General features: G+C 41.1%; 2 protein-coding genes across 4 annotated transcripts; both read left to right on the top strand.

Annotated features, from left to right (window-relative positions):
• The first annotated feature begins 450 nt into the window (after positions 1–450).
• rbpms2b (RNA binding protein, mRNA processing factor 2b) lies at positions 451–8,254 on the top strand. Of its 2 annotated transcripts, none has more exons than XM_080843446.1 (8): positions 451–657; positions 2,683–2,760; positions 3,054–3,092; positions 3,540–3,602; positions 4,063–4,213; positions 4,956–5,104; positions 6,760–6,832; positions 7,134–8,254. In XM_080843446.1, the coding sequence occupies exons 1-7, from the start codon at positions 607–609 to the stop codon at positions 6,823–6,825; spliced, it is 597 nt and encodes a 198-aa protein (XP_080699572.1). In that variant the 5' UTR covers positions 451–606; the 3' UTR covers positions 6,826–6,832; positions 7,134–8,254. The 2 variants fall into 2 exon arrangements, with proteins under 2 accessions (XP_080699572.1, XP_080699571.1); XM_080843445.1 differs by having other exon boundaries at positions 3,510–3,602.
• Positions 8,255–12,313: 4,059 nt separating this feature from the next.
• cpeb1b (cytoplasmic polyadenylation element binding protein 1b) lies at positions 12,314–22,599 on the top strand (the record flags this gene model as incomplete). Of its 2 annotated transcripts, XM_080843407.1 has the most annotated exons (12): positions 12,314–12,328; positions 12,643–12,808; positions 14,347–14,538; positions 15,354–15,580; positions 15,767–16,019; positions 16,182–16,295; positions 17,298–17,402; positions 18,141–18,277; positions 21,725–21,923; positions 22,056–22,150; positions 22,251–22,331; positions 22,489–22,599. In XM_080843407.1, 12 exons carry the CDS (start codon positions 12,314–12,316, stop codon positions 22,597–22,599), a joined length of 1,695 nt encoding a protein of 564 aa, XP_080699533.1. The 2 variants fall into 2 exon arrangements, with proteins under 2 accessions (XP_080699533.1, XP_080699534.1); XM_080843408.1 differs by lacking the exons at positions 12,314–12,328; positions 12,643–12,808 and having other exon boundaries at positions 14,358–14,538; positions 17,298–17,387.
• Between the last annotated feature and the right edge of the window lie 1,299 nt (positions 22,600–23,898).

The raw sequence follows: 23,898 nt of genomic DNA, 5'->3' as shown, positions 1-23,898 counted from the left end.
ATCAAGTGTACTCTTACATCCATTTAATCAGAAAATGAATTTAAATGTTCTATCAAAACTGAGGCCATACGTTTGTAGGACCCTATAGCATGCGCGACCAAAACGACTAAAAGGTGAAAAAGTGGGAAAGGAGACTCGCTCCTCCCCAAAAAGCGATGGTGCGATAATAGAGAGGTTGGGTTTTGCACCAGCTGAGGTCTATCTCCTGCCTGATTGCCACACAGTTCTTTGGGCCTTTAAATTAGTTGATGACCTAATTGGTGGAGAGGGTAACTCTGATACAGACCTCCCCTCTGAACAAGTTAAACACTTGGCTTCAGAATTTACTAAAGCAGGATACATGTAAGCGGGAGGGATACACAGCCACCACTTCTCACTTCTCTCACCTTCACAGTGCACCTTTCCACCTTTCTTTCCACTCTGCCACCGTAGTTTAGCTTTTCTATTTTTCCAAGTATTTTTGGGATATATTCGCCTTTATCGCAACTTCACTTGGGCACTTTTTTTCGAACACCAGAAGAAACTGCTAGCTAACGACGCGCAGGAAACTGCTTCAACGAGGAACAGAACTTTTCTCCCCGTAGTGTAAAAGAATTAAGTCACACCATGAGTCTCAAGTCTGACACCGAAACAAACAACGTATCACTGGAAGAGGAGGTAAGGGAATATTTAACGAATTGTCGTAATTAGAAAACTAGAGTAAACTGAAAGTTATAGCTATTTCAACTCCGTGGACAATTGCTGTATAAATGTGTTAAGTTACTGTCTGCTTATGGTCAGTGGCTTTGTCTTGTGTGGCAAACAATTTGGAAAAGTACGATACATTTTGTGTTTGACACAAATCCGATGTTTTCTTTTTTTCCTACTGTTACTGGGAGGTATACATTGACAATCAGCAGTGGTGATCCTCTGAAAGCCTTTAATTCCTCAGCCAAACCACTCATCAAAGACGGCGCGCTCTTCCAATGATAATTTGATTGAAAATGCTTATAATTACCAAGTGGGAGGCGTGAATGGCTACTTCATTTCAGATTGCCGTACTTTTCAAATTGACCTTAAGTTGTTATAAATACATGCTCAGGTTTCAATAGTGTTGGGTCATTCGTTGTTATTGTTGTTGGCCGCATAGATTCCCTAAGATGCAATAATTAGTCGAATATGACACTTTTTTTTTTTTTTTCCTGTTTTTATAAGAAAAAGCGGTGGTCAAACAATAACAAGGCAAGCTTATTCACTTAGTTTTCAGTTGAATACGCTTCAAAAGTTGTCACTGACTGGATTTCAAATCCAAGATTAGCCGCTTAATACTGAGCAAGGTATTATCTTGAGACCTTAAGTTCATAAGAAGATTTGAAAGTTTTCAATAACAATCGGAAGTAATCTTTGGGTAATTTTCACAGGTAAAACCTGACCATATACCTGCATTTTCCCTCTGGCCACCTTAACCAAATCTTTTTTTTTTTCGGGGTAAAAAAATCCTTGATAGCCAAAAGCTGACACCTAGGCTGTTGGTGCATTCTGTTTTGCACATGAAGAATCTATTCAACCCAAACAATAACCCAGCACACTGGATTCAGCCATGCGTTTTCCCTAGCTCCTAACGGTTTCATATGTCTAATCATTTTCTGTGTTCATTTTAATTACATTTAAGAGGTTTTATTAGGATCTTACAGAAGGTCAGGGAATATCTGGCAGAATTGTTTATTTGGTGTCCATTTGGCCTAATAAAGGCAGTGTTTTTCACACGACCCATTTTGAGTGACTGGTTCACCAAGCTGTATCAGGGACTTGGACAGACTGATTCTGTGATTTAAAGTACCATTTCAAATATTTTGATTGAGTACCTGAGCATTTCCACAAACCAAATGTTTGTCTTAATGGCATGCTATGACTACCTAGATCTGTAGAGCGCTTGCTGTGTGTTGCTGTTTGAAGCATTAGAACTCATGACCTTGACTGATTACGTCAACTTGTCTTGATCCTCAGATGACGAGCAATATGGACATGCCTTTATAAATGAAATTGAATCCCTGAGCATATAGTCCTTGATCCATTGTACTGATATGTTGCCATTTCATGTGTAAAGTGGTGTAAATGCGAACAAGCTCAACACCGTGTTGTGGAGAACATTATTTTTAAAGACTGCGTAGGAACAGGGAAGGTTTATTTATTTATTTATTTTTTCTGTTGTGGTGTCGCTGAAAACTGATTTGGTGTGGGTTGAAGCTGTTGCCACTTAATGTTGCCGTGTGCCATAGTGCCCAGTTGGTTTTGAAGCAACGGGTTAAGGGAAGGAAATGTGGTCATGCTGTGCATGACTGTCCTCCACTGTTCTGCTGGCAGACCACTGCTGATAAGGCCCTCCCTCAGAGCTACAGGAGCTGTGGCTAATCCAGTCAAATGGACATTCATGATCACGTCTTAAGGGCCTGACAGGATTTCAATTTCCCAGACATTCATCATTTCTTGTAAAAAGTCGCTAATTGGGTGATCACAGGCTCAACATGCTCCTTAGTGATGCATGAGGGGTGTGTTTGGGGTGGAACAGGTTTAAAGGGGGGTGTGTGTGTGTGTGTGTGTGTGCGCCTGAGGTGCTGGTAGTGTTGTCCATAAGATTATTCTTTACTTTTTCAGATTCAAACAACAAATTAACTTTGGTTGAATTTCTTTTCCATTCCCTAGGTGCGCACTCTGTTTGTGAGTGGCCTCCCAACAGATATCAAACCTCGTGAACTGTATCTGCTGTTCAGACCATTTAAGGTTAGACTGCCCCATCTCTTGTATTAAGAATGCTTTGTTCTATATAATTCTATTTTGTAAGTGCTGTATCCTTTATGCTCCAACCAACAAACCATTCACTACCTCTTTTGGTTGTTTAACCAGGCTTGTGAAAACAATTGGAGTTACTTTTTTTTCTCCCCCCCACTGTTTGTGGCTGAGGCTGGGCAAGGACCATATTAGTAGTCCGCTTCATGTGGGGAGGAGCAGTGGAATTCCTACCTCACCAAGCATGTGACTTCATGGCTGTTAATTGGATTTATTTTCCTTTTCAGGGTTATGAAGGTTCACTGATTAAATTAACATCAAAGCAGGTGAGATGTTGCTGCTGGTTATTGCTTGGAATTACAGTATTTTAACCCTTTTCCCTCAAACTGGCACATCACTGTTGACATCCACTTGTCCCTGTGATTGGCTTGAAGCATGCAAGTCATTTGATTGTAAAACTAGTCCAGGTTTCTGAAATTGCCAACATGTTTGTTCAATAAATATTTATTTAAAGTTTTCACCATACATTTATGGAAGCTAAATTATAGATTGCCAACAATAAAGTTTTTATATATTTTATTTACATTTAAAAAAAAAAAAAACGTTTTCACTTTACCTGAAGGTTAGGTATATGATCAATTGAGTAATTTTCATGCAGGTGAAGCATACATATGAAATTGTCTGTTTTTAACGTGGATGTATTGAGTTGTATCCTGCCATTGATCAATGATGTACCAAGACAGATCGTGAACGTCTTCTCTACCCTTTTCCAGCCTGTTGGGTTTGTTACCTTTGACAGTCGGTCTGGCGCTGAAGCGGCAAAAAATGCATTAAACGTAAGCACTCAGTCAACTGTAACTGAAGCTCTGAATTATTGAACTGTCTGCTTTTTAGATGATTCACAGAGGGATGGTCCCCTTCAAATTTGCTTTAGCTTTGTAATACACTTGTAATTTGAACACTATAATTTCTTTCATGGTCCTGCTTCACTCTTATAAGCTTGGTGGGGCTCCTTCTGATTTTACAGATGAAATCCAAGGCCAGTTTTATAAAGTCCAACTAATGTTGGGAGGCCTATTTTATTCTGTAGATGCGCACCTGTTCTTTTGCAGATATATATTGTAGCTTCATCTCAACACTAGAACTAGTACACTGTACACATTTTCCAAGTAGTTCTCTTCTGCAAACACATCACTTAATATCAAGCAGTACCATCCACCTGCATGTGAACACAAGCTCAGGCACACTGCACATTGGGGTCCGTCCGCCCTCATTGTATCCCCCTTTTGTTCTCAGGGGATACGTTTTGACCCAGAAAGTCCACAGACCCTACGGTTAGAGTTTGCTAAAGCCAACACGAAGATGGCTAAGAGTAAACTGATGGCCACACCGAACCCCACAAATATCCACCCTGCTCTAGGAGCACACTTCATAGCACGGGACCCATGTAAGTTCTTTTCCAGCCACGCATAGAGCTAGCACTTGCACCGCACTGACAACAGTGACCGCGCCCTCGGACAGGGAGATGGGCGTCAAACGTGACTCTCCACACCACCAAACTAATCACTCACATGCATGCCTATAGAGCAGAGGGCCCTTTTGCTTTGTAAAACTATAAGTGTCACTCTTTCACAGAAACAAACAACTGTCCAGGGCAAGCTGCAGTTTTGTCAAGTCATTCAAGCTTCTCCCGGTTGGGAGGTTGATCAGCACAGTACCTCTTGTAATAAGTGTGCTGGCCAGGGCTCTTGAGACCCAATGTGTTTTTATTGTCAAAGTTCAGTGGTGAAACGTTAAAGTTATCACTTGGACGGGGAATGGAACTAGCTGTCCTTTAGCTGTTACCCTTGCAGAGCTAATGGAAAAAGGTCAAATTGATGGGCCAGATTCTGAGCCCTGTAACGACTAAGATCAAATTATCCATTTCAATAGTTGCCCCATCAGAACTGGGTTTAGCAAATGACACACTGGATATTTTTAACACCTAAACAATACAATTGCCATGCCAATTTATTGAACCAGAGTGTCATGTTCCACCTATACTTGTCTTATTCTGTCTTCGCTGATCAAAAAGAGTTCATTACCTTTCAAGTAACCATAGTGACAACTCTCGACAATGCGTTGTCAGTGTAAGTGGTTTGAGTTCCTCTGTTTGCCTGGATGGTTGTGGTCATGGTGTTCCTTTGCAGATGACCTGACGGGGGCAGCGTTGATCCCTGCTTCACCTGAGGCCTGGTCTCCTTACCCACTGTACACCACTGAGCTGGCCCCTGGTCTGCCCCACACAGCCTTCACCTATCCTGCTGCTGCAGCTGCTGCCGCCGCCCTTCATGCCCAGGTGAGTGCAGACCTTTTGGCTCAGGAAACTAGGGGGGAGGAATTCTAGACCTATGCCATACATATTGTGTTTGATGGGTTGTTTGCTTTTGCGTAAAGTTGACTTGCACAAATTAATTTGAAAAAGAGAAATTCCCATTAGGGGAACATTTTGACACAAGAATGGTGGGTAGATAGACATAATAACTCAACATCCAAAGAATGCCTATCGGTGGACTAAAGGCTGTTTTGCTTTTGAAGATGTTTGGAGAGGTTCAGATTTTTAGCTGGCATCAAGTGCAGACATTCACTCAGTATCTTTGCCTTTTTTATATGTTCTTCAGGGATAGTTTCCATTGAAACTGATTGCTTTGTTTGTTTTACATGTAAGGTCAAGTATTGGTGAAATGGGTCACCTCAACTTTGAAGGAATTGGTCTAAAGCAAACTTGACATTAAACATGCTAGAATGAGCTAGAACATTTGAAGCCAGGAAAATTGTATAAATTGGGTTTTTCACTCCTTTGAGTTCCAGACATAGCAGAAATTGTTAAGTATGACTTGAATACTGATAGAAACTGTCAAGTCATTCAGGTCTAGTCTTGAAGTGCCAACTTATTTTCAAAATTCCCAGGATCTCCGTCCGAATACTGCATCCTCTCCGTAGAACCTGTATACCAGGACCTTTTAATTGGAGTGTGATGAGAGATGTGACGAGAACACTGTGAATGACTTCACTGTGCACCCTCATGTAGACCAGATCAGTGTGCTCATATGAAAGTCTGTTTTCTGAGGAATTTGATGAGCCATGAGCAGTATTGATGGGCACTAACTCTTTCTTTCAGCATGTCTTTACTGCAGGTGCGTCAGCATTCTGAAAACATTTGTTTAAAATGGCGGTCTGGGTGACCTTATTGTCAAAAAATGGTTCTTGGAGCATGTGTGATCAATTGATCATACTTCACAGAATGTTCATTATGTAAACATGCAAGTCGTGTGTGCGTTGAAAGTGCAGGTGCTTCGGGCTCAGTACTGTAAAAGGTCAGCTAGCCTTGTTACCATAAAGGTAAAACATTTTGTAAAAAAACAAATGAAAACATTTTGATGTCCTGGCAGATGTGGTGATGGTCACATGTTTACTTTAGTCATTACTTTATTTGAAGGGGTACCAGAAGAAGCTCCTGAACCTGTTGTACAGTTGGGCCACCTTATGTTATTGGGCTATTTGGGCATTGTGTGGTCTGTGAAACAATTCTCCATGACCCTGAATTGATGCAACCCAGAAATGGGTGGTGTTTCCACCTGCCAGTCTCTTGACCTTACACTGGTTAGCTCCTCAGGTTGGCTTGCATAAAGTACCATTACACACCAGTCAGAACCACAATCATGGTGAAAAGCCTGTATGTTGGACAGTACAATGAAGAGTGAGGGGATTTACAATAATGTATGACTTGATGAATCCATCCTACTAGTCTATTTGTCACAAACGATCAGCATTTATAACACATGGCCAGTTTGATATACTGATACAGCTGCTAAGAGATACGCTTTTGAAAATGGAACATGAATGTGGCATCAGCAAAATGTTAATAATCAAGAAATACTCCTTAAATGTTACTGTCAAATGTTTTTAAGTCTTCCCACATTTGACTGTCACTTTGTCCCATTTCTCCCTCAGATGCGCTGGTATCCCTCTCCATCAGAGGCCTCCCAGCCAGGGTGGAAGTCACGTCAGTTCTGTTAAATCATTTGTAAGTGACTGGGCATTGTGAATTATTTTTTATGTTTGAAAGGTTCAGAATTATCCTAGGCTGCTAATTTTATGGTTGATGCATTTTTTTTTTTTTTTTTTGCTACAACTTCCCAGATTTGGTCATTTCATTTAAGCATTACTTGTATGTAAGATTTCCCTACTGTAAGCATGTTGTAACATGAACATGGTTGCTGTATTGCATTTTACACATGCTGTACCAGGCAAGGCTGAGCACTCATGCAAATGTAATTTTCTTAAAAGTACGGTTTGTGCGTTTTCTTGTCTCCCTCTCTCTGCAGACACTTCACACCAGGGTCAGGGTCCCACTGGAGTGAGATGTGTAGAGCCCTTTGTTAATTTAATCAGGTTTATTTAATGGATAATTTACATTGCAGACGATGTTTCATTTGGAAACAGCCAGATGGAGTTTGAAGTAATCTCTTTCAATCACATTCTGATGCTGTGTGGTGGCTGTAACGGTACAGACATAGCACTTAGAAAATCCTTTAGGGGAGGGGGTGTTCTGAAGAGGAAATAGAAATTAATGAAGTGACGAAGCTGCTTTTTTTCATAGGGAGGGACTGGGCTTTGTGGGGCACTGAGGCAGCCGTAGTGCATGTTCAATATATTGGCATGATGTAGAATATATGGTCGTGTGTTTGTTTTACAGTACAGTCAGTTGCCTCATTGCCATGGCCTTTTGTCCATTATTTCTTTTCTTTTGTTTTCATTTGCCCTCTATGTTCTGTATCTTTAGTCTTGCTCCTGTTAAAAAAAAAAAAAAAAAAAAAAATGACTTGTAATATATGCAAGGTGGTGTTAAAACGTATTGGGTATTTTCTTTTCCTGGAAAAGATGTTTTGCATGCCTTGATATTTTCTTTTCTGTTTTGTTTTGTTTTTGTTTATATGAGTTCAGCATCACCTTTGCAAAAAAGGAGACAATATGTAGAGCATAAAAGTTGACGAGTCACCATTATTGCAACCCCTGTAGGACAATCTTGGCTTGCCAAATTATTGATGTCTAAGAGTATATTTGAACAAAATAAGTACAAGTATTTTTGTACTTTTGTGCAATGTATATTTATGCATTTTTTGTGTGAAATTAAATGATCTGTTCAAGGTAATATCTAGTGGTCTTTTCCATTTGAGCTTGTGTGTGTGTGTGTGTAATGAGATCATTTATTCAGTTTGACATAGGTTACTGGTGCAATAGGTTTTCCTTAATTGCTTTATGTTGAATGGCATTTTTTTTTTGTTTTAGTCTGGAACTGCAACTTTGGATCCAGTGTGAGATGGCGGTTAAAAATATCTTTATGAATGTGAAACTGGATTAAAAGAAACCCTAACCTCAAGGTTGGAGGGCTAGCAGTCCATGTTTTAATTTACCGGTGGGAAATGTACCGTTTCTATTAGCAGAACTAGCTAGAATGTCCATCTTGTGAATTTAAGTAAAGAAATGAATGCAATAATCACATTTTGGGGAAGTTTCTTGAAGTTATACTCTAGTCAGTACTGTTTAGATTGCAGGCAAATTGTTGCCAAATGACTCACTGGGTGCAACAGGGTCATTCAGATTAGAAGTCATCCATGGATGACCATGATTTAGCATCATTCGACGGAGACCTGGGTTGCAATAATGGAGCGGAGTCCTGACATTCCATCACCAGTCAAACTACAGTAGATTTGTTACTGCTTGCTATTCAATTGATTTATATATGAAATGTGAGAACTGCAATCTGATGCACAATATGCGCAATAGACTGACAAAACATCCCTAATTCAATAACTAATATATATAAAAATGCAAGTGCTGGCAAGAGAAGTTGACTTAAGTTTAGAATCTTCATCCTAATCGTTTCGTCCTAATAAAGCTAGGATACGATTTTCTGCTATAAGGAGGAAATGCATGGCTTGACCTGCTAGATCCTATTCTATTATTTAATTGCATGCGTAATCAACCTGTGATCCATTGTGTAAACATACACTGAATATTTTTTTTAGATGCATATTTGGGGAAAAAGTGAAGATTATTTTGTTCTGAAAAAAATGTAGTGTCGATGTTAAAGCTATGTAAGCAATTACAATATTGTATTTTCAGTGCTTGAATTATTAGATCAAAAGTCAAGTTTGTGTTTTCAGTATGAATTAACTTATGGTAACTCCCAAAATGGGGAGAACTGTTTTATTGTTCCATTGAGAGACCCATGTATTGTGATGCTGTATATCTATGATGAGCCTTCTATTTACTACTACAAAAATTGACTGAACTTTTGAAAGGGATATGGGATCCATGATCACTGAGAATGTTGTGATAAGAATTTGGCAGAAGTAATTTTTTTTCCTTGTTGCCCAACAACTAATAAATTATAAACAATACAATTGTGTTTGCCAGTTGTTTCATTCATAGGTCTTATTCATGGTGCAAATCACTCAAACTTTGAATGCAATACCTAGTGAAATTCCTAAATATATTTAAAATCAAAGTTTCTGATGGCTAGTAGATAATTGAAGCTTAAAAGATGGTGTGCATAGGTTGGGGAAGGGAGAGCCTTTCATGAGCAGACTAACCATGAAAATGACAAGCTTGTGCAGCCCAGGGCCAATGATATCCTAAAGGCCTGTCTCTTTATACCACTGATTTGCAGCTCAAGGCCTGGTTTCGTACTGTGCTTTGAGCCTTTATGACACTGGAGCACCGCCTAGAGGAAGATGCATGGAATCTCCACTGACGACTACAATGCTGCTCTCTACAGATAGGTTTCAGTAACACTTTGCAACACATTGTTTTGCCTGCTTTGTTATTAAAAAACAACTTGAAGATTTGAAGCAAGCATGTAAATATAAGGTTTCCCAGTATTTCTGTGCATTTTCTAACTGTCAGTTCCATTTTATACTATATTAACGCTTATACAAGATTAGGGTTTAGTATAAACATTAGCACGTCATTTCAGGTGATAAGGTAATGTCACATGGACGGTGTTGACAGAGAAACAGAGATATACTTACGTATTCACTGACTTCCCATGCAAAATGCACCCAAACTAAATTGTGTCCATCAGTCAAAGCGTGATATTGAAGAGGACAGAGGATAAATAAAACCCCTAATCACAGCCAGTCTCATAAACCAGATGACAGACTTGTGCATTGATCTGGCTGCTGTTCAAGTTCTGCTGTGACTAATTTCAACAGTTGATACGGCTGGTTGCTATCAATCGCATGGAATCACATTCTTTACAAACTACACATTCATAATGAATTCTAAATATTAATAATTATGCAATTGGGGTTACAATTGTCTCTTATTACTGCAATATTTAAGACAAAAAAAAAATGTTGTCGTGGAATTTTTGCATTATTTGGGACTAAAACAACAAACAAACCCCAATTCCAGCAGCAAATTCACTCACTTTTGGCGACAACAATCACAACAACCCGTCAGAAGATCCTGGTGGGACAAACATACACTAGGGCTAGGCTGATCCATGCCTTATAAAATGGTATTTTTGTACATAATAAGGGTTTGTTTTAAATAAAATGAATGCCTACTGTCGTGGTACATTACATTATAGACTCACAGCATAAAGGTGGATTCTGTAAATGTATGAGTTTACAGGTGGTTACATCTTAGAATAAAAGAACAATGTTATGCATCAGTGTTAAGCCGATAAAGCCTGTTATAACCAAGTGTGCAGCCACTACAAAAAGTAACTCTGACTGACACCAGCTATCTTTTAACATTATTATTAGCATCCTGTGCACCAGCAAAGGTTAAGACTGCAAAAAAAAAATTCTATTACACATGCATTGTGGTGATTCAATTGTGCAGGCCCATATTAAAGATACAGTCTGCGATTCTGGCAATAACTTGAACACAACAACCAATCAATTTATACCCTCTCTTCTGTGCTCCTGAAGCAACGTGTTGATTGGCTGGAATAGTGTATGACTTTCTCCGAGCTGCTTGTTTTTTTCCTACTAACATATCCAGGACTGTGTACAAACATTCGTTTTTGAGCGCACATCCAGAACAGTCAGCTAGAGGACAGCGAGGAGCAATTGACTGAATCTGACAAATTGTCTATTGGATCGTGGACTGTGCCTTTAAGCCAGATATTCTAACTTCCCTCCCTGAAGGTTTGAGTTTCCAGAGTGGAGGGCAACCCTACTCCAAGCATGGGCCCAAAGACTGCCACCTTTGAATGGAAAAGGGAAAGTTGGCAGAGTGACACAACTAATTTACAAAATAAATGTAATTGTAATCTGTCACAGTTACTGAAAAGTGCAATTTCTCAGCAAAATGTTGGTGATTACAAAAGGGTAACATCTGGATGTACTCCTTTCTAGGCTTTAAATGTTATATGTAGAATCTAACATTCACTCCGTTGCTTGTATTTATAAATTGCATGTTTTCGCCATCTAGACAGGCTCCATTCATTTGGCAGTATGCGCTCACATTTTGAGATTTGTTTTTTAGATTGTTTCTCTTATTTGAATTTGCATGCCTCTCGCCTGCCAGTCAATAAGTAATCGAAAGTAATCAAATGATATAACTTACATTGCTGTAATTGAAGTAATTAATATCGTTATATTGGGAATTACAATAGACAGTTCGCAATTGCGATAGAACTAGGTATATGTTTACTGTACCAATTCACACAAACTACCTCTTTGGGCAATTTTACAGGAAGTGTGTCGTCACTTCTCTGCAGATTATTTTGTAATAGCCTTCTGTAGTTAAATCAACGATTTCCCATTTAGTGTTCTCACTACATGCTTGCCCATGGTCACCAGTAAACAGTTTAATCCACAACTCTAAAAACGTCGTTTGTACTACAATTCAAGTACTCTATCAAATGCCGGGTTGAACGATGTTAACTTGCATCTCCTCGCTATCCATGGTGCTGAATATCGTTGCAGATTTACATAACGTATTTCATATAGTTTGCAGATAATAATTCAGGAAAGGTCACACCAAGGGCCGTCCAGGAGCTGGCACTCGTGGTCCATGCCCCGTTAAAAGCAAGCTGATCAATTACACTGGCTCGAGGTGTTTTGAACGCCACATGGGTGAGCATGCAGTGGTCACGTCGCTCATCTGCTTTCTTATTCGCTCCTGAATTCAGAGAGAAACAATCCCAATAGGCTAGCCTACAATAGAAGACTCTCTCCAGCCAGACTCCAGCATAGACAATTCTATGACAAAGCAAAAAAGAAAATAATCATCACATTAATGTACAGACTTTTTACAACTGCCAACTTTAATCCAGGACGTGTAAATTATTTAAATGTTACTATGACTATGAATGCGAGCATGTTGACCTGTGTTTGAACCCCTACCAATTGTCAACAGCTCTGACGACACGAGCGAGCGCACCTTTTCCTAATCATGAAGGCTAATTTCAAAGGGCTGAAGAGGGCATAAGTAAACCTCAGTTAGCCGTTAACGGTTATGCTCGAAAAAGTCTGACAATTCTACAATGGCATTTTCTATGGTAAGTAGTGGTGCACACGCGAAAAGTTTCACACCTCTATCTGGTCTGAGTGAGAACCAGCAACGGCACTGTCTATGATAATGTTTTTTGAAAGCTGAGGTGAAATGTTACATGTTTTACATTGGGAAGTCCATTAGCGTTTTCATCACTTCACATCTTTGTCTACCATAGACCCCTCAGTGAGTTATTAGAAGCCAAGGCTATTGTTGACCCAGTTTCGGTTTAACTTAATGTCCATCCATTGTCAAACTTCACAAGTTAACCCATAACGCTAACATTATGTTTCTGGTGAAATTCTGTTCTTTCATTTGCAGAGAGACGAACCTAGCATCCATAACAGATGGGAGTTTGAGGCCCCTTTGTCTTCATGCAGCAATGCCAATATTTTCCGCAGAATGAATAGCATGCTGGGCAACTCTTTGGACCTCACTGGCATGTGCAACTCACCCGGTGGCAGGGGAAGGCGAGACCCTCTGTTTGGTAGGATTAATTGTATGGTTAATTGTATTTGTATCAGAACAGACCTGTTAACATGGTTGTATACCAATGTCACTAGCAGTGGAAGCTGACTGTAGACGTGCTGTTGTCATGGATTTTAAATTGACCTTCTTTTGTAAGCAGCCTTTGTACATCAAGTTCAGAATAGCTGATTCATGCTGCACCACTGCAGGCCTCCAGCAATGCAGCACATGAGGGCTAACCGGAAACTTGCCAGAAGCTTGGCAAGGTTGAATCTGTCTGCATTTTCCCACCTCGTTGCCTCTTTCTGTAACATTTTGACTCAGTTTTACGCGCTGGCATCTATTTATAAACTGATAGGTTACCATGTAGCTTAAATCTTCTTGAAACTGTGTCGTATTGGTTATGACTCAGTTTCTGGTTCTTACATATTTTTTTTTTCATTATTTAATACTCAGAACAGAACAGTTGTCCATATTACACAATCGTAAAATGAGTAGATTGTAATGGTTGCTAAAGTGCCCTCATGTGACTTGAGTCTGTGGTGCATGGTAAACAATGCTGCATTAGTGAGGTTCAGTTTAATAGGGCAGTGTCATGCAGCCAGATGCAAAGCTACAGCGATGGTCTCTCACTCTCTCCGCCCACCCCTCTGCTTAGGCTGAAGTTGCTGAATCGTGGCTGTGGCAGTTGGATGCTCTCCAGCTTGGGAGTGCAGAGAGTGGGCTGGCAGTGTGATTTGCACAGCCCTCAGCTTCTGATCAGTCAGCGGCTCCTGTCTGAACCGGCGTCATTGGAGCGTAGGCAGAGGCTGGCCTGGTGTAGGGCTGTGTCTGCCTTTGGTCAGCCCCCTCTATTTGCTGTTGTGGCTGTCGTATAATCCGTTTCTCTCCCTTTCTAGCTCTTTCCTGCACTTTTTCCCTTACCCTCTTTCTGATCTTGAATTCTAATCTGTCTCTATCGCTCTGTCTCCCTCCCTCCTGCTCGCTCTTACTGTCTCTCGCTCTCTCGTGCTCCCTCTCTCTCTCTCGTGCTCCCTCTCTCTCTCTCGTGCTCTCTCTCTCTCTCTCTCTCTCTCTCGCTCGCGCTCTCTCGCGCTCTCTCTCTTGTCCAGAGCACAGGAAAGTGCTGGAGCTGTGCCTGCCGAGACAGACGTTCCGCTTGTTTTGTCAGCCGGAGAATTTGACAGGAATTTTCATTGGTGTCGCACACAGCTGCCAGCAGAGAGGCGGGGAGGGGAGGGGCAGCGAGGTGATGTCATTAGCAAGAGTGTGTGAGTGCATCAGCACCTGGGTCACATGCTGGGTGGGTCTGAGACGCAGAGGGAGATGCGTGGCAGAGGCAGCCACCGCACTCGCCACTGGCTCAGGTTTGGCTCGGCTGACTCTCCGGCAGCTCTGAAGTGGGGGGGAGTGTACGCTGTGAGGTTTATTTTTATCAGGAGGCAGCCAGCTTGCTCCCTCCCTCCCTTTCCCCATCTCTCTCATGGCCCGCAGCTGATGCAGAGCTCCCTAACTCTCATATCTCCACATTCTCTTCCTCCTCCTCTTCCTCCGCAGACCGGCAGGACTCTGACTTCTCTGCTGCGGCGAGCAGGATGCTTTTCCCAAACGCCACGCAGGAACCCCAGCGGGGGCTGCCCGACATCAATGACCTGGGCCTAGGCCTGCAGTCTCTCAGCCTGTCTGGGTGGGACCGCCCATGGAGCAACCAGGAGAGCGAGCCGGTGCCTCAAGCAAACTCCTCCTCCAGTGAGTACAGTCCTTGATGGCTATCTTGCAACTTGTGTGTTTTTTTTTCCCAGATTGTATTGGGTGAGTCCATTATGTGGGTGTGTCTTGTATTTTTGATGTGGTAGAATGTTCTACATATTTCTACAGTGTTCTGTACTGTTTTTGTTCTGTGAAGTTGGTCGATGTATTCTGGCTGTGTACTGATATTGCCATGTCAGGAGACCAGTATGATGTAACAAGCAGCATTGTCCTTATAAGACTTCTGTTGATGTTGCGTACAATGCATCCCTTGTTTTGTTCGTTACTCTGCGCTATGGTTCGGGATTTTAAGAGGATATTGGGGATGTTTGCTACTGGTCTGCCTTGATGTTCAAAAGGGATCTGTAATGAATAAACCCAATTGCCTCTTCTCTACTGTACATGAGATTAGCACTCTCTTTTCAAACTTTTCGCCTTAGTCATGCTGAGGAAAATCTATTAGTCATTTAAATTCTAATGACAAGTCAGGCCAATCTGATTGCATTACCAATACTTTCCATGACCTGGAGGGTGAAATATTGTTACTGGCTATAATTGTATCCAATGACGAGCAGCCTGTTGGTGTTTTGAACCCTGGGTTACATTGTCCACAGCTGATATCACCACCAGTAGCATGTGGAATCCCACTTATTTGAAGTCTGAGTCTATGGGCTTAGTGTTAAGTGAACAGCACCAGATCAAATCCACCATTTAGCTTGTGTGCTACTGAAGGCTCATTTTGCCTATATGTTTCATTTGGAAGACCACATTGGTGTTTACATTGTTGTCAATACATGTTTTGATCCTCTCATTAGTGTTAGGAATGCTTGGAAGTCCCCTAAGCCAGCTCCGCCACAAACCCATGGGCTTTCCTTCCAATGAGGCAATGGCTGGTCCTGACTTCCTGGAAAAGTTTCCCGGCATGGTCCGAATGAGCCCACGGCTGGACTCCCGCTCCTACCTGGACTCTCGCTCCAGCAGCCCGGTGGACTCCGAGACCAGCGGCTTCAGCTCCAGCTCTGACCACCTCTCTGACCTCCTGGTGGGTCTATCGGTTCTATGTTCAATTTGGTTCGACTCATTTCTATTGCATGTGACTGCCATCAAATATGATGCAAATATAATGCTTTCCCTGATTTTCCTGGGGATATCTGGGAGTTTGTCTTTGGGATGTATGCATGTTTTGTAAGGATACTAGTTGGTCGTCATTTGTGTTCTCGTTTGGCAGTCATCCCTGAGGATCTCTCCTCCGCTGAACTTTGTGATGTCCAATATGCAAAAAGATCATCTGAAGCTGGCTCTGGGTCAAAGGCTAGACCACGACAACTCTCCTCTCACCCCGCCTCCCAGTGCCACGCCAGCCAATGCTCTGGCCAAACGCTGGCCCGGTGCCTCTGTGTGGCCTAACTTGGACCTCATGGATGCTCCAGATGAGACATTTAGTATTGAAAGGGAGGCCAGGCTCCATAGACAAGCTGCTGGTATGTATGTGGTCCTTTTTTTGTATCTTTCAAAATGGCTGACATTTGTTTGATTTAGCCCCAAGCCATGATTTGCACAGGACATTTAGCATCTCTGTGTTGCTTATTGGTCTGGGTGCTTCAAAAGGGTTCCATCTTTTGTTCTTATCTGTTTTCACACAGCTGTGAATGAGGCCACTTTTACCTGGAGTGGACAACTGCCACCTAGAAACTACAAGAATCCCATGTATTCCTGCAAAGTCTTTTTGGGAGGTGTACCATGGGATATTACTGAGGGTTTGTTCACACGGTTTTCATGCATCTTGGTTCAGATTATTACCAGCAACGGTATGCTTCCATCCATTTTGAAAGGGTGTGAATGAACAAAGCCTGAACAAAAGCAAAAGTATTGAGTGCCTACATTAGTTTTGGCCCTCACTGCAAAATGACACTAGTGGCTTGCAAAGCCTTGTCTGAAGTAGTTTGCTTTTTCTACCACCTCTCCCTTGCACTAGATCTCAGTACAGTACAGTGCAGAGCTGAGCATAGATGCTAAACTGTTAGAGGAACTTGTTCAGGATTTATGTAATGGATCCTGGAGTCCTATGTACACTTTAGATGCAAGGTTAGCCATGTTCCTCAGACCTGGATGACTGTTATTGCTAAGGTGAACCATGTCCCTCAGAACTGGATTACTGTCTTAATGCTAAGGTGAACCATGTCCCTCAGAACTGGATGACTGTCTTATTGCTAAGGTTAGCCATGTTCCTCAGACCTGGATGACTGTCTTATTGTTCAGGTTGGTCAGTTCAGCCATACCTGGAAGTTGAACCTTGCATTCCCTTTCTTCCAGCCCATATTATTCAAAAGGCAACATGCATTTAAATTTGGGACTGCAAACTCCCCAACTTGGGGTTTCTAGGGTATATATATTCTAGGCTTAGGGCATCAAGGCAATGTATAGCAAAACAATTAGGGGAGGTCTTTCATTACACACTGCAGTCTTCCGATGCAAATCAACATCTGATTTCAGTGAAGACAATCACTACCTCTTATGGTGTTGTCTATGTATGAGAGGTAAACTTGACCCCTTCAGACATTAAAATGAGCAGGATTGGTAAGGCTATTGGTTATGGACCAGTATTATAGCTTCATAAAATGGCCGACTGTTTAGCACTGATGTAGCACACAAATAATTTTTCTGTCAAGACCTGTCAACAAACTAGCTGTTGCAGCAGACAACCTCTGGCAGATTTGAATGTTTTGTCTTTAAAGTGTTTTTGTATTGTCTTGCTCCAGCTGGACTGAACAACACATTCAGTAGCTTTGGCCCTCTGACTGTGGAATGGCCTGGTAAGGACGGCAAGCATCCACGCTGCCCTCCCAAAGGTAATATGCCAAAAGGTAATGCAGCGGTCGGGTATTTTAATTTCTCTCGAGCACCTTGGTGGAGGTGGTGGGCATCTGGAATGGGCTTGGTGGTGTGGCACTGTTCTGGTAGGTGAAGATGAAACACAACCCACTGCCAGAATGGCTGAATGACCTTGTTACTTAAAATGTTACTTTTGTTAATACCTCTAGACCTACAGCAAAGTACTTCTTTAAAACACTGAAGAGGCAATGCCTTTCTGAATTCTCTCGTCCTAAGTTCTCAGTGTGGTTAAGCCAAGAAGAAATAGAAGATAAGAAGTTTTGCAGAATAATGCAGTCAGATGAATATAGTCCCAGAGGGATCACACATGGCCATAGATTAATATGACTAGCGAATAATGTGAAGTCTTATGGCCTACAAGTCCAAACCATTACTTGGTCTTTAGTGGGTGTGTGGTTAATCTCATGGGGCATAGTACTTGTGTTTTTAGACCATGGTCTTGCAATGAACTAAATTGCATAGCTGAAAATGGTACCACCAACCATCTTGATTTCTGGGAGCTTTCTCTACTGGAAATTTGCCTTAAAATCTCTAAGCTCTGTGCTACACTTTACTTTTAAATGAGACCTTTTAGCTTTTGTATAGAGCTAAAAAAAATGATGTTTTGATTGGTGTGGAATTTCTTTAAATGAACATTATCGGTTTTCACTTTCATTTACAAAACTGATTTCAAGGTAGGATTTCAGATACTAACAGTTGTGTCTCTGTAGGGTATGTCTACCTGGTGTTCGAGTCGGAGAGGTCTGTGCGTAGCCTGCTTCAAGCCTGCACCCAGGACCTCCTCCACCCCGATGACCTAAGTGAATACTACTTTAAAATGTCCAGCCGAAGGATGCGCAGCAAGGATGTAAGTACGAGCCCGAAGATTGCAAGAAGGCTCTGTGGTACTGGTTCAGTTTAATTTAGAATGATAGTTTAGGTAAGAGGATGAAGTTGATGCTTTTGTTTATTTTTGAACTAGCCAAACATGGAAGTGTCTGGGTGGACACCATACACTGTAGTGGAACAATATAGGCGAGAGCACTCTTCTGTGGCAGCAGAGGATAATGTGATTTAAAGTCTTCCCAGGCAATGTGACCTGGCTAGACTAAGAAAGGTAGAAACATACGGTGCCTGTTTAGCTTCACCGCTTGGCCCCCAAATACATGAAGTGTATCTTGCAGCTAATTAGTTCATAATAAACCCTAGCAACTGCCAACTGTTAAAATGACTCCCTAAGCTACAGTTGGATAGCCTACATTAACTGGCTTCAGACTTGGCTATGACTGCCATGAATAAATGTGTTCTTTTACCCACTACACTGGACATTTTTGCTGCTGGCATCTTGTGGAGGTTCACTCTCTGTACTCGAACATGTCTTCTATTTTCTGTGGGAATGAAGACACAATACTTTGCTGTGATTGACTGCTATGTGGGAATGGCAACTCATTATAGATTATGGATTGTTTTAATCTGGCATTGTTACAGATTTCATATGTTGGAGACCTGACGGTTTAATAACTTTATATTTGAAGGTGTATAGACATCTATATTTCATTTTATATACACATCTACTTTGATCTTTCCCCAGTAAGTGGTATTTAATGCAAAATGCAATGTTTGGTAAGGCAACAGTTAATGTGATAGTCAGATAATAGGTTACTAATGGGGCCTTTTAGAGACATTATAATTTTTAGATAATTTTTGTATCCCTTTTTTCTGTTTACATGAGCTCAAGATAAAATGGTTTCAAAAATGTGTTTCTTTTTTAAACTATATGCCATTCCCCACATCCCCAGTCACTAGGGCCATTTGTGGCATATGAGCCATATTTTCCCATCATAGGCCCAGGAGAGGTTTTAATATTTGCAACTAGCAATACCAAGAAAGGTCAGTAGGTGGCACAGTGCAATCACATGTCATAAAGATGGGATCAGTATAGTTTTTGACTATCTTGTAACATGTGAAGATTTAACAATAATCTCTGTATTTCTTAAGTCATAATGGTAATGGCGAAGATGGAAAAGTATCCCAAATTTGTTGTTGTTTTCAGTGTCACCAGTTTAATGGATTAATCATGCATAGCTCAGTTAATAAGAAAATCTATTTGCAGTCAAGTAGGGAAAACACATCAGGACAACATGCAAAACAGTTCAACAAATGCCCAGTTTACAGTTTTACAGCAGTTGATATGGATGGTAGCCCTAGGTTATGTGTCATCATGGGTACAAATTGATCAATGGCACATTTCTGATGTGTTATATACCACTAGTGATTTAAATACTCAATGTTAAACCAAAAGGGTAATTTGTTTCCTATATGTCTATGGTTTACTAGCAGCATTAACCTGATAAAACAGGCAACTGCTATAACCTGTCCTAAGGACTCGTTCAACAGACCAATAGAATTGATTGGTGACTCAGTACTGACACTAGCGCTGGTGTTTGAGTGACTGCGGAAGAAGCATTAATGTTGATTTTGCAGTTTGGTTATTGTTCACGTCGTTAAACTTAAATGAATACAACTACTTACTAACCGAGAGGTCATGCAGGGAAATATCACACTGAGGCTGTAACATATCTACAGAGCGGTAGCGAGGTTGATACGGCAAAGCTGAAGTCTGATATTTCCCTGCATGACCAAACTGCCGAGGTTAGTATTGTATGGCATTTTAACTCATTTAATTTTATAAATGAAAAATAATGGTAATTGTAAATAGAAAACATGTCGTTTTGTTCAGCTCTCAAGTATTCTCACGACACAGTGTATTTCAGGTGTTGCCTAGCAAACAATGACTTGCTAACTTCAAGTTACAATGATCAATAGAAAATGGACAACAGGGCTCCGCTTAAATGGCTTTAATTTACAGTTAAACACAAGTGATTCAAACCATAGTAGTCTAGTCTTAATCATCATTTCAATAACACATTTTCGCTGCTTCTGAATTGTACTGACCTGCACTAAGTCCTATAAAGTATTACCGATATCAAAATGTCCCAGAGTTCTTGAGTCTTTACTTTTTAACTGTCATGGTGCCATGAAAATTCAACTGGTTTCCTGTTCAAAGATAATTACAGTGCATGAAATGCCCTGTATTGTTATTCCTAGGCTTCTTCTTCTTCTTCTTCTTATTCTTGTTACCTTTTTCTGCGATTAATTCAGCCCGAACCGCTTAACGTAGAAACTTCATTCAAACTTTGTCGCGTAGGTCTTGTAAACGACACTTATGCTATGTATTTTTCACTTTTCTAAACTTTATACTTTTTAAGATAATAAAGAAAAACGAATATAAATTTCTCCCATTGACTTACATTGGGCCATTATGACATCATAATAGGGTCTTTAAACTGGCTTGCACCTGTGCTTTACTGACACCTGTGCCAAATCCAAAGAACCTCTTCTCTCTCTGTCCCTCTCAATTTAACTGTAACTAGGAACATTAAGACACCATCCATTCTCTATTTTTTTTCTCTCCATCTTTCTCTCTGTCAACTTTCTCTCACACTCAATCTCTCTTCTTCACTCCATTTTGATCTCCTTTTTTCAATATTTTCACTCTCTCTTTATCTCTTCATCCAGAGCCACTCTGGTTCACTCTTCTTTCCTTCTTCCACTCTTCTTTCCTTTCTTATTTTCTTCTTCCATTTTTCTTTCCTTCTGCCACTCTTCTTGCCTTTCTTTTTTCCTTCATCCACTCTTCTTTCCTTCTTCCACCTTTCTTTCCTTTCTTCACTCTTCTTTCCTTCTTACACTCTTCTTTCCTTCTTTCACTCTTCTTTCTTTTCTTATTTCCTTCTTCCACTCTTCTTTCCTTCCTTCACTCTTCTTTCCTTTCTTCTTTCATTATTTCACTCTTCTTTCTTTTCTTCTTTCCTTTCTTCTTTCCTTCTTCCACTCTTCTCTCCTTTCTTCACTCTTCTTTCCTTTTGTCTTTCCTTCTTCCACTCTTCTTTCCTTTCTTCTTTCCTTCTTTCACTCTTCTTTCTTTTCTTCTTCCTTTCTTAACCTTTGCATTTCATGCACTGGTATTTCCTTCAGGAAATGCATTTTCTAGTTTCATAATAATAGTCCTGATTCTATCAGTACTAAACATTACATGCTCATGGCTGTCGATGTCTATTAATATCGCTAATTTTTAAGGATGTAATGTTTAGTACTTGGTACATGTTGTTGCTTATTTTTAAGATGACGTCACTGTAGGGCAATAAGGATCTTTGCCGTATAATAAAATTGTATATTGCCCAGCCCTAATTTGGCCATTTGTGTGAGACCAGTGTGGCTTTAAAATTCAATCCCTGTTTTTCTTGCTTAATAGGTTCAGGTAATTCCATGGGTGATTTCTGACAGTAACTACATGCGATGCCCCTCCCAACGCCTGGACCCCAGTAAGACTGTTTTTGTGGGTGCTCTGCATGGCATGCTTAATGCTGAAGCTCTGGCCAGTATCATGAATGACCTGTTTGGAGGAGTTATGTATGCGGGGATCGACACAGACAAGCACAAATACCCCATTGGTAATGCAAGTCTTGTTATTTTATAATTTTTTTCCCAGTGCTTTGAGTTGTAAATTGGTCTGTTGGTGATGGTTTGAAATAGTTGTTGTGATTTTTGTAATTATAGTGTTAAATGAATTTCCTCCTCCCCAGGATCTGGTCGCGTCACCTTCAGTAATCAGCGTAGCTATTTGAAGGCGGTCAGTGCTGCGTTTGTGGAGATTAAAACCCCAAAGTTTACCAAGAAGGTAGCGCATTCTGCTGAGTCACTTGAGGTGCATTCTCAGATACAAGCATTTTGTTTTGATCACTGACTAAGTGAATCCAACTTTTGCTCCCATCATTCAGGTTCAGATTGACCCATATTTGGAGGACTCAATGTGCCAACTGTGCAATCGTCAAACTGGGCCTTTCTTCTGCAGAGACCAGGTTGGTCCAAAATGGAGAAACCCCCCCCCCCCCCCCCCCCCCCCAACACCACACACACTGATCTAACAGATTTTAAGACCTTGTGGTTTATCTTAACTTATATAAGCGTGTAAGAGTTTCTTGTGTGCTTATTCTCATATGTTGTGCTTTCCCTCAGAACTGCTTTAAGTACTTCTGCCGCTCCTGCTGGCACTGGCAACACTCGATGGACATCCTGAGCAACCATCGCCCACTGATGCGCAACCAGAAGAGCCGCGACTCCAGCTAAGCGTGGCAGCGGAATGCTAGTGGCGAGAGTCGACAGCGCCACGCCTATGGAGCAGAGCACGAGTGCTGGCTCCCCCCACGGGAACTGCACTCCACCAGGATTGGGGGATGGGAATCCAACACTAGAAGGTTCACTATTGCACTTGCTACTTTTTTGTGGATTTTTTTTTTTTTTTTTTGCTTGTTCACAATGGCACTATGCACAGTATTAGAAATTTTAAAAGTTTCTACTTGTGAAAGAGTTAGAGCTTGTCTCCTTCAACAGTGAAGTGATGGGTTGAGGAGGCCCTCAGGTCCCATGCATGGGAGTTGGAGACCATTCAGGCCATGGTTCAGAATTTTCTTTTTGAAAGCATTTTTTTTACATTTTTTTTGGTGACTTGATCATTCAAATCTCATTGCCTTTCACTCTGGCAGATGCCATACAGTGCCTTTAGATTTCTTTTCCCCTCAGCTGGTTGGCTGTTTGTTTTCCCCAGTACAGCCGGCCAGCGTTTTTTACTTTGAAACGCAAATACGTAATTGAAGGCCAACTGTCATTTTCCGGACATTTTTACGCAGTTTTTTACTAATTTTTACACAGGTTTTAAGTCATGGAAGACATGGAAATTTTGAACAGAAAACTTACCTGGCAGCATTTAAATTTATTTAAATAGTTCTATAGTTTTCTTCCACACCATACGATGATACAAATGAGCAATTTATTTTTTTTCCCCCGCTGATCTGCTTGTTAGGATTAATTCAGTGGTTTTGCAATGTACTGCTATTAAATCTCACCTTGACAGTTTTGCGATGTTTTTCAAAGCCTAGCATCACTTCAACGGATGTTTTAGTCATTTTCGAATCAATTTCAATTTACAAGTCTGATACTGAAATGGCCATTGACCTTTTGAATGCACATAGTTTTATTGTTGCACTTTTTAATTTGCACTTTGGAGAAAGCGGTGACTGGTTTTTAAACACGTTTGTTATGTACATCAGCAGGTATTGCCGTGGGGCATGACCCCAGGCATGAACAGCTGCTTGTTGAATGTAGAACGTAGTACTTTGCTGGAATGTAGGAGGAGCCAGAGCAGACCAAAATGCAGCATTTCCTCTAATGCCCCTCTCCCCTCCTCCCCCCCTCCCCATGTTCCTCTTTGGGATGTGTATTTGATCAACTGTGCCAAAGATGGTGTCATTTTTCCAATCATGTCACCCCCCCCCCCCCCCCCTTCCCCGTGTAACTCCTTGCTGAGCTTGTTGGCCAGCCCGGCTGCTTTTTAGAGATTTGACCGTCTACCTCATTGTGGTCTGCAAT

The sequence above is a fragment of the Sprattus sprattus genome, assembly GCF_963457725.1.
Source record: "Sprattus sprattus genome assembly, chromosome: 8".
Classification (NCBI taxonomy): domain Eukaryota; kingdom Metazoa; phylum Chordata; class Actinopteri; order Clupeiformes; family Clupeidae; genus Sprattus; species Sprattus sprattus.
The sequence above is the reverse complement of the archived record's forward strand: the minus strand, read 5'-3'. Positions and strand labels throughout refer to the sequence as shown.

Coding starts and splice junctions, on each gene's coding strand:
- rbpms2b (XM_080843445.1), top strand. CDS start 607: ATGAGTCTCAAGTCTGACACCGAAACAAACAACGTATCACTGGAAGAG. Junction 2,761..3,053: donor TGCTGTTCAGACCATTTAAG/GTTAGACTGCCC, acceptor TTTCCTTTTCAG/GGTTATGAAGGTTCACTGAT. Junction 3,093..3,509: donor TTAAATTAACATCAAAGCAG/GTGAGATGTTGC, acceptor GTACCAAGACAG/ATCGTGAACGTCTTCTCTAC.